The sequence below is a fragment of the Misgurnus anguillicaudatus genome, unplaced genomic scaffold (assembly GCF_027580225.2).
Source record: "Misgurnus anguillicaudatus unplaced genomic scaffold, ASM2758022v2 HiC_scaffold_34, whole genome shotgun sequence".
Classification (NCBI taxonomy): domain Eukaryota; kingdom Metazoa; phylum Chordata; class Actinopteri; order Cypriniformes; family Cobitidae; genus Misgurnus; species Misgurnus anguillicaudatus.
The window spans coordinates 2,681,192-2,690,878 of NW_027395284.1; the positions used below are offsets into that span (position 1 = coordinate 2,681,192).

The 9,687-nt window shown below is 36.8% G+C and overlaps 1 protein-coding gene across 1 annotated transcript; it reads right to left on the reverse strand.

Moving 5' to 3' along the window:
* Nucleotides 1-891: 891 nt before the first annotated feature.
* LOC141363346 (golgin subfamily A member 2-like) lies at nucleotides 892-6,191 on the reverse strand. The gene is made up of 7 exons (XM_073865988.1): nucleotides 6,041-6,191; nucleotides 5,856-5,944; nucleotides 5,401-5,569; nucleotides 5,076-5,243; nucleotides 3,477-3,583; nucleotides 3,206-3,371; nucleotides 892-3,119 (listed from the first exon to the last, which is right to left on the reverse strand). Exons 1-7 carry the CDS (start codon nucleotides 6,063-6,065, stop codon nucleotides 2,833-2,835), a joined length of 1,011 nt encoding a protein of 336 aa, XP_073722089.1. The 5' UTR covers nucleotides 6,066-6,191; the 3' UTR covers nucleotides 892-2,832.
* Between the last annotated feature and the right edge of the window lie 3,496 nt (nucleotides 6,192-9,687).

Sequence of the window (9,687 nt, forward strand, 5' to 3'; positions counted from 1 at the left end):
TGCTACATATTGTTACAGTGCATTATAAAATCTATTTAGTTAAAAATTAAAATGTTATGTAACATGCCAAAAATTATACCATATGGCAAAAAAATCTAATATAATTTTAAATATATTTTAAAATATGCCAAAAATAAATGTACTGAAATATATTTTAAAATATGTTTACAAAATTGTATTTTTCAGCAATATATTTTTGACAATTTACTTTATTATATTTTAAGAATAAATTATATTTTTAAGCATTTATAGTCACGTCGCATTGAAAAAAAAACTTTGTTACAAACCTGTAAACATAACAGGTTTGAAAATATTTAAATTAAATATATTTAAAATGTTAGATTTTTAATTTAATTTTATAATTTATACATACTTATACATTTTATACAAACTTTTATATTTTGGCCAGGAAAATTATATATTGTAAAATTAGAAATGTATTTGTTTCCCCTTAAATATATATTAAAAATATATTTAGTTTTAACCTTTATATATTAAAATATATTTTCCACATTCAAAAATATATTTAAGCTTTACTTTTAACAAAATGTATTTAGCATATATTCAAGACATATTTTTGGCCAAAGAAATACATTTTTTTGCTGTATGGGATATCTTTGTAATGTAACCATCATACAGTAAATCCAGTCTTAATTTGATACTGGGGTCCCTCCTCTCTATCTATTCTTAGCCTAAAAAAAGTTGAAGACCTCTGCTTTATATAATAAAATAACTACATATATACAACAACAACAATAGTAAATTAATAATTTAGTTTTGTAGTCTAAAACTTCAGAAAATGCGTAATTGCACGCCGCTGTTACACCAGTTCATTTGAGGCTCTCAGACTCCTGAAACAAACAACCGGATAAACATCTTCCAGACATGTAACACTTTTGCATAATCAGGTTTTTATTGAAGAGGAAAATCATCAACATCAGAAATATTTCTCTGTGAAACTATCATCATTCCTTCATTGTGTGTTAACAATGTCAATGAAAAGAGATTAGTGTGATTACTCCAAATAAATAGAATTGGCATTTCAATAAGCTTTAGTATGAAATCACACCTATCTGTGTTTCCTCTATTCACACTAGATTTAATCTTTATCTTCAGCAGGTAAATCTAAGCGTTACCGTCCCCAAAATGAATATACAGTATGATACACAGTTACACTATTTACACATCTGTTACAAGCTCTTGTAGACAATCTTCAAATCGAAATAACCAACTTAAAGCCCACGCCCAAAATAAAATCTATTCAAAAAGAAAATACAAGGAGAAATCGGCTATAAATGTTGTAGAAGATGGACATTGACTGCTCGGAGATCAGATTAAAGTGCCTGAGTGCACCTAAAACAGCCACACAACACACACACAGTATTGAGATGTAAACTCATATATGTTGTTCTAGTTTAACATGCGTTCCAGTTATCCTATATGGTCACAAGCAATTTCTCAGGTAAAAAAACAAATAAACCACAGCAATACAAATATATAATGCATTATAAAGGGTCTTCACACCCCTTCATTTGAATGCAAGAATGCTTTTGTAATAATCACAGCAGTCATAACTCATAATACTCGTTCATAGATGCTATATATACACACACACACAACTGTTTACAATTACTTATAAAACAATATAATAGATGGATCATTTTACATGGAAATATTTCACATAACGTGATGATAATAAAAATAATAATCAATACCTATTCATAGTTACACTTGTTTACTTTATCCAACATCCAATTTCGTGCCTTCTTTACTATCGTGTTACAATACATATTCTTTAAATATGTAATTATAAATAGGTATGCACTATAAAACATTATATATTATACAACACGAAATCAGGTGTTGATTTGAATGCATTATATTCGTCAAGTCTAACTATGAATAAGTAAGGTCGCGATTATTCACAAAAGCATAAACTGTTTGTCGGGTCACGGTGAACACATTTATAATGCATTATATACGTTAACTCTATTGTGGTGAATGTCTGCATGTGTAAAATAATGATTACATCATTCATTCATCCACATCTCTTCAATATTCTTCATTGATAAACAAAACTCTCAGCCGACACACAGCGGGCATCATACAGTGAACAACGTCTGTACTACACCACATCTCTGAACGGCTGGATTTGATGGGTCACATGTTCTGGAGTAACATAAGGTGCTTGTGTGTTCGTGGGGGACAAAACATACATTAAATCTTGTAGTAAATAAAGACAAGAATATAAAGAAAAGAGCATTACAACACAAGTGCATGAGAATGTTCAGGGTTTAACTTCAAAAATGCATTTTAATTGGTTGTGTGAATCAAGATGGGATCGGTTTCATCCTCGCAAACCCAGTTCATACTATACTGCTGCCCAAACCGCATCACTTCCTGTTGGCACGTCACGCCTCAAACTTGGAATTGATATAATACGGTTGTCCTTCACAATGCATTTCCCTACTTGCTACACAATCGCTTCTCCGTACCGGCTCTCTCGAACCAAAACCCACTTCTTGTTAGTGTGCATTTATCCGACTTACAAGGTTCAAGGTTATGAATCAACTCCTGCTGACTGGACCACAGATCTCCGCATCATCAAGAAGAAAACATCTCTGATCTGCTAATAAACTCGAGCTTTAATAATGGGATAATCGATTGGAAAAAACAATAGAATCCTTTAGGATATATAAACTTCCATGAGAAACCAGACAAAAGGAGGAAAAAAGGAAAAACGTGTGTGTTGATCATCATCAAACACCATCCCTACGTGCCGAACGGCACCCGAGTCTGACAAAGAGAGACAGAAAGCAGTGACAGATGTTTTCAGACCACCAAGATCTTTACTTCATCCTGTTCGTCGGGCCGATAGAAGAATGGGATGCAGGGGTTTTCGCCCAGGAAGGAAGTAGGTCTGGCCTGAGGATTCTGGATTTCATGCAAGAGCTGCATGATTTGACGGGCTGTGCCGTCTTCTTTGGGCCTCAGAGAGGGTCCGGGTGCAAGCTCCTGTCCAGATCCGGGCCTCTCGGGAATCTGGGATTGAATGTCGGGATCCATGCTGGATTGGGAGGCTGAAGACCCATCGACCGCAGTGCTCATGTCCAGAATAGCTAAGTAGAAAGAGATTCGAAGAATAGTGTAAGACCACAATTACAGAAATACACAAAAACCAATGCATTGATTAACAAGGTGCTACCTGGACCATCCACTGCGTCGAGCTGGTGTCTCTCTGAGGCCTGGACCGGCTCTTCTCCAGACAACAGGAGGTCAGGGTTACCGACAGCGCTCATGTATCTGCTGTACCACTCGTTTCTTTCCCCAACCAAACGCATGACCAAGTCTTGCAGCTCTGCTAACTTTGCCTAAACACACAACAGGTGTCAACATCATCATCATCATCATGACTGAGCGGCCATACAGATATATTTAAATATCACATCAGCAACGTGAGTCAACATCAGCGGTACCTTCATCTCTTCCTTGTCTTTGGCCAGGATGTTGATGTATTGCTCCTTTTCAAAGTGTTTCTGTTTCATGATGGCTCTCTGGTTCTGATACAGGGCAATATATTCACCTAAGAGTTGAAAAAAAACAGTATTATAAGAAACAATGTTTTTTTTTTTAATAACCAGTGCTATTTGTGATCATTTTATACAAGAAATAATGAGATGCAAAAGACCTGAGCAACTCAACATTCACATCAAAAATATAGTAAGGGGTGTATCATTACAAATGTTTTACGTTTAGTTTGTTTTATGGCTTCAGATCATACCTAGACAAGTCTTTAACAAAGCATTCACATCATTTGTCTAGTAAACGTACAAAACCCGCAATAGTTAGCTTGCTCAGAACAAAGCATTCACATAACTCGTCTGGGTTATATACTTATGCCGCAATAGTTAGCCTGTCTGGAACTGTATAACACTTGAATTACACGCTATGCTAATAGGATTTTGTTTCTCTTTCCCTGTCTTGTCCTTGATCATAATGATATATATATAATTTTAAATGTTTTAATTCCCATAAAATTGTATAAAATCGTACTTATTACATAATATATCCTCTATAGAATCAGCGATGTCTGGCTCTCTCTCAAGGGTTTTTTCCCCTAGTAGGTTTTTTCAACCCCTGGGGAGTCAGCTGACATTGGCTTAACTTAGCACCTTCTACTATACGTTACATTATTACTACGCTCGCTAGTACGGTTTAATCTTAGCCAATGTATTCTGCAGCTTATGTTGTCCATGGATTTTTCTGTGTTTTCTCCTGCATCCAGAAATGTAAAGCTGCTTTAAAACAATACAAAACAATTGTAAAAAGCACTATATAAATAAAAATTGAATTGAAGCTCATTATTAAGGGTGCAAAAAGTAGATCCGACCTGTGACTGAATCGATAAGAAAATCATTTATATACAGAGATCACCTCATATCCACTTGACACGTGATCAAAACAGTGTGGACTGTTGACTGCATAAACGTATGTGTCACCCATGATTAATACTAAAAAAATTGAAGATAAACTGCTTGGAAATAAATGTTCTGCATTTGATGTCATCTATTCAGTCGCGGCTCGTGACTGCTCATCCGAGGGGCGCTAATTCAAAATAAGTGTTCCGAGTGTCATGCGTGTGGTTCCCTTTTCCAAAATATGTGTCCTGCGTGTGGAGAGATCATGTGTGCATCACGTGTTTTGTCAAAAGAAGTGCAAAAAAGAGACGCTCACATTCACAAAATACACGCAAGACACTTCCTTAACAGTAAACTTTAATTACGCATGAGATTATGCGAGTATCTGGCAAACGCGAGCGTCTCTTTTATCATAAACCCATTAGACGCGTCTGCAGCAGGCACTTATTTTGACAAGACACGTGATGCACACACAATCTCTTGAAGCACAAACACATATTTTGAAATTACGAACCACACACATGACGGGCTACATACATGTTGTGACGAACTTCGCATCGAGCGTCCTCGAAAAAATAAGTCACCGGCCGCCACTGTATCTATCCATGATGTGTAATATGGTAAGGTTATAAAGATTAAGCATGAGGAGCGTCTAACCGATAGTGTCCGTTTCTCCTGAAAGCTGAATGCAGCGGTGCTCCAGTTCCTCCAATCTCTCCTTCAGATCCACCTTCTCCTGCATGAGAGTCGTAAAACGCCCCTGAAGTTTCTCCATGGCGCCCCGCAGAGCCTCGTGCACCTCCACAGGAACACCACCAGAGCTCTCTGTTAAAATACAGACAGAAAACTATTTAAACTATTTTTTTACATTAACTTTAAAACATCGCATTACAGGGTGATGTGATATATCCGGTAGTGTGATCTCTTTCCACTTGCAAAAATGTATTGGCGTAATGCACTTGAATATAGCGTAAGGTTGTACCTGAAGCTGCCCCCGTCTCTGTATATGTGCTGTGATGATGATGCTCGTGGCTCATTGCTGCTATTTGTTGCCGTGTGGCATGATGAAGTCTCCTCTCCTCTTCAAACCTGCGTCTCATCTCATCTTTCTCTTCCTCCAGACGTGACAAAGCAGAATGCACAAACTCCTCCTAAACAAACCATCAGAAGAAAACATTTCATTTAAAGGTGTAATGTGTAAAATTTAGGAGGATCTTTAGACAAAAATACAATATAATATCCATAACTATATTATCGGTGGTGTATAAAGACCTTACATAATGAACTGTATTGCTTTTATTACATTAGAATGAGCAGTATTATCTACGCCACAGTTCTGCTTTCATGTTGGTTGCAATTCACAGTCTCACCACTAGATTCCAGTAAAACTCCCTGATCGCACCTTTTAAACAAAACCCATTTAATGTAACAGCTCACCATCTCTTCTTTGCTCTCAAAGTCTTCTGGGATGACAATCTGAGACTTCAGGAAGCTGTCTGGAGATGAATGACTTTCCAAACCATCACCTTAAAACCCAACAGAGCAATCATCAGTCATTCAACAGATCAGTGTGGGTTTTTCTCCTCATCGCATCAGATTTTATGGTTTCATATCAAACTTACCCTGGTCTCTAGATGACTGGCTCATTGTGGAGCCATTCAAGAGCTCCTGAACTTCACTCTTTAACTCTTCATTGTCTCTGACCAGCTGATTTAACTTCTCCTAGAGAAGGCAGAAGTGCATTTGAGCGTGTAAAGTTTAAAATATTTTATTTCAGATGACATTTTTGAACCACTGCCTGCATGTGCTTTTAAACCCTCTTCCTACTGGACCTATAAACATGAGCCACAGTCGGACAGGACGGACACGTGTTTGCTTTATTCGGCGCGAACTGTGTGCTTATAATTAAAGTCAGGCGCCATTTCTTCATATAATGTGAGCTGCACGTTTATCAGGCAATTCTTCACAGTGCAACCAGCTTGTTTAAAAGCAAGGCAGCGTTGCCAGGTCCTCTGCCATTTTTAAAATGTTTCTGCAGGTTAATGTTTTTCTGCGGGTGGAAGGATTTGGTTTGGTTTAGTCATTGGTATTTGGGCTATGAATAGTCATTGGGGTGCTTTACGAATAAATTTGAAAGGCCATTGGGCTGGTTTTGTTACACGGATCTGGCAATTCTGAAGGACAATGGCAGAAACAAAAGAGCAAACGAAGACTGGTTTAGGGCTGCAGCTATCGATTCTTTTTGTAATCGATTAATCTAGCACTGAATCGATCGATTAATCGAGTAATCGGATAATTTTTTTGTGTGTTTTTAAACAACTAAAACAAATAATTCATAACAAAAATGGCTTGGCTGTAAAATGTTCAAGCATTTGGCTTTTATTTCTAAAAAAACAGAGGTATTTGGCTCCAAGAAATAAGCCTATTTATTTCAATTGTTTACCCATTTAGTGTTTATAAGTGCCAGTGCCAACAATTAAACACTTTAATTTATTAATATGCACAACAGGTTTCATGCTGTAATCTAGCCCTGACATCAAAGTAAATATCTGGTTTATGTACATTTCTACACCTGCAGCATTTACCATTAGGCTACTAACATATAATATATCATTTCTGGGGTGAGCCTATTTGCTATGGTAACAACCTGTGTGTGCGCGCACGTGCACCTGTGTTTGTGTGTGTGTGTGCACACGTGCTGTGCGTGAGAAAGAGTGACACCCCAGTCAGACGTTCAGTTGCTTCATTGCATTTTGGTACTGCAGAAATACATACATTCATTTTCAATAGAACGCTGCATTTGGTTTGCATCACTTGCATTGCGGTGCATTTTAGGTTAAGAATCCGTTCGAAAAATCACAACATCACGTCCCGCTCTATACAGTGAATGCATGCAGCTGAAATTATTGTTGCGTGGCTACGTAAAAGCATATGTGATGCATTGCGCGATCGGTCTGATCGCGTGAGAGAGAATAACTTCCTTATGCTAAACTCCAATAAGACAGAGATTATTATTATTGAACAAAATATGTCAGATTACAAGTTGCCCATATGATTGCACTGTGGTGCCGTTTTTTGGTACACACACCTGTAAAGTGCATGCGTGCATCTGAAGGGGTTCTTTTTTAATCTATACTGTCCTGCAATTGAACGTGAACACGTTTACTACTTAAAAACAACAAAGCTAAACATCATATCTAGTCAAACCGCATAACGACATCGCTACAAATACAGTATGGGATTAAAATCAGCGGAAGCTACGTTACCTTGTTTCATCGACGCTTGGTGAAACATCAGTGGATGTTTTCAGTTCAGATGCTGAATGTAATGATAATGTAATGATCCCAAACTTTAGACAGTCTCTCTCTCTGCTGTTTATGGACATATTCGCTCCGCCATCGCGCCAACTAAATTCAAAATGTACCACGCGCTATGATGTGCTTCCTGAACATTGAACAACGGTCCGTGTGAATCAGATCTCGGCGCGTGTAGTGCGCGTCATAGGAATTTAACGAGGCTTCGAGGCAGAATTTTTGCCTCGAGGAATTTTTTGAATCGAGTAAATCGAGTAACTCGATGAATCGTTTCAGCCCTAGACTGGTTAATAAAGGTTTAATTTAGTCTTTTAATATAAATGAGTTTCTATTTGTTTAATAGTTGTTGGGTTTCATAAAAAAGGTGTTGAAGCACAAACTAAACATCCGTTTTAAATAGGGATGCTCATATCAGTTAATTTTCCCGACCGACAACCGTAGCTTCTAAACCGAACATTAACCGTTAACTTATAAGATTTTAATATGAAATTATCATTGAGTAAAAATACAGTTGACGGTTGTCTTTGAACTAGTAAAAACAAAACATTTAATTTGAATGTTCAAACAGCAGCGACAGATCAACAACAGAACCAGAATTCATACATTATCAGATATCAGGGTTTATACAGAAATCCTTAAGTTAAATTTACTACTTTTTACTACCTTTTTTACTACCTTCAGAATATTTTTTAAAACCATCACGACACTGAATTGCAAGTGTTAATCAGCGACCTTTCTATTATTTACACAGATTTTGACATATATAACATACAAAAAATAATTAAAGTGAAAAAAATTCTTCTTACTGAAATATTTTTCAGGCCAAGTCATATTCCTTTACCTAACACTTTATGTAGGCGAGACCAATAGCATTTTAAGGGGAGATTTTTTTGCCATAAATTCCATATTGAAGTCTCATGTGGCATATATAGGTAGCTGTAGTTTGCAGGGCATTTCAGATTAAGGCAAAACAGCTAAATAACTCACTATACCAGGGGTGCAAACTCATCAGGGGTGAAAAAGGTGACAAGACACAAGCGCTCTTATATAAGCGGATACGCGGCTTGCACGCTCCTCTTATACAGAAACAGGTATATAGCGCATATAGCACTGTTGTCAACGGCTTAAAATCACTTAACTTAAAACTGCGGTGCGTGAACAAATGTTAAGCTTTATGACCACGCGCACAGCAACGTGACGTGGGCGCGTAACCTCAAATGAGAAAATACTACGAGTTAAGTATGTGCACTCAATCTGCAGACTGCTTAAACTTCGGCAGCAAATGAGGTGGCTATAAATTGTAAAACATAACCCGCCAAACTGGCTAGTAATTTGACATCGTTACCACAATAGCTGGACATGATTTTCATAATTTCATTTACTGCTACCATGTCGCAGACCCCCCTCACCCCTCATTTTCAAAAACTCATCGGATCTAGACGAATCACAAGAATGACCTATTTTGTATAAAAAAAACGGCGAATTTCGCCGAAAGGTGACAAGTTTGCACCCCTGCTATACTGTATAAAAAGAAAACATGAATATCACCACCTTTAATGAATCTTTGATTAATTATTTATTAATTGTAAATGTATTTATTTTAGCATTTACTAATAATTTTTTAATCAAAGTTGAAACTGTTAACATTAATGAATGCACCATGAACCACCGTCAATTACTGTAATGACATAAACAAGAATTAATTAATGCTTATATACTCAATATTTTTCATTGTTTGTTTATGTTATATATGCATTTACTAATGTGAACAAATACAACTTTTTCATATCATATTATTCAGTACACATAAACGAATAATCCAGGGTCTGTTCTGTTCACACAACAGCTTACAGTCACAGCTCTAATACAGTAACGTTATGTGTATGAATATAAACCCTGAACGAGTAACTCGAGTCAAACTCGTGTACAATTCACACAGGATGTCAGTAACCATA

Bases quoted from the DNA above. Each gene is read 5' to 3' on its own strand.
- LOC141363346 (XM_073865988.1), bottom strand. From the start codon at position 6,065: ATGAGCCAGTCATCTAGAGACCAGG. The intron at 3,372-3,476 runs GTACCGCTGATG...TTGTGTGTTTAG, and splicing joins AAGACAAGGAAGAGATGAAG to GCAAAGTTAGCAGAGCTGCA. The intron at 3,120-3,205 runs GTAGCACCTTGT...CTTTCTACTTAG, and splicing joins CGACGCAGTGGATGGTCCAG to CTATTCTGGACATGAGCACT.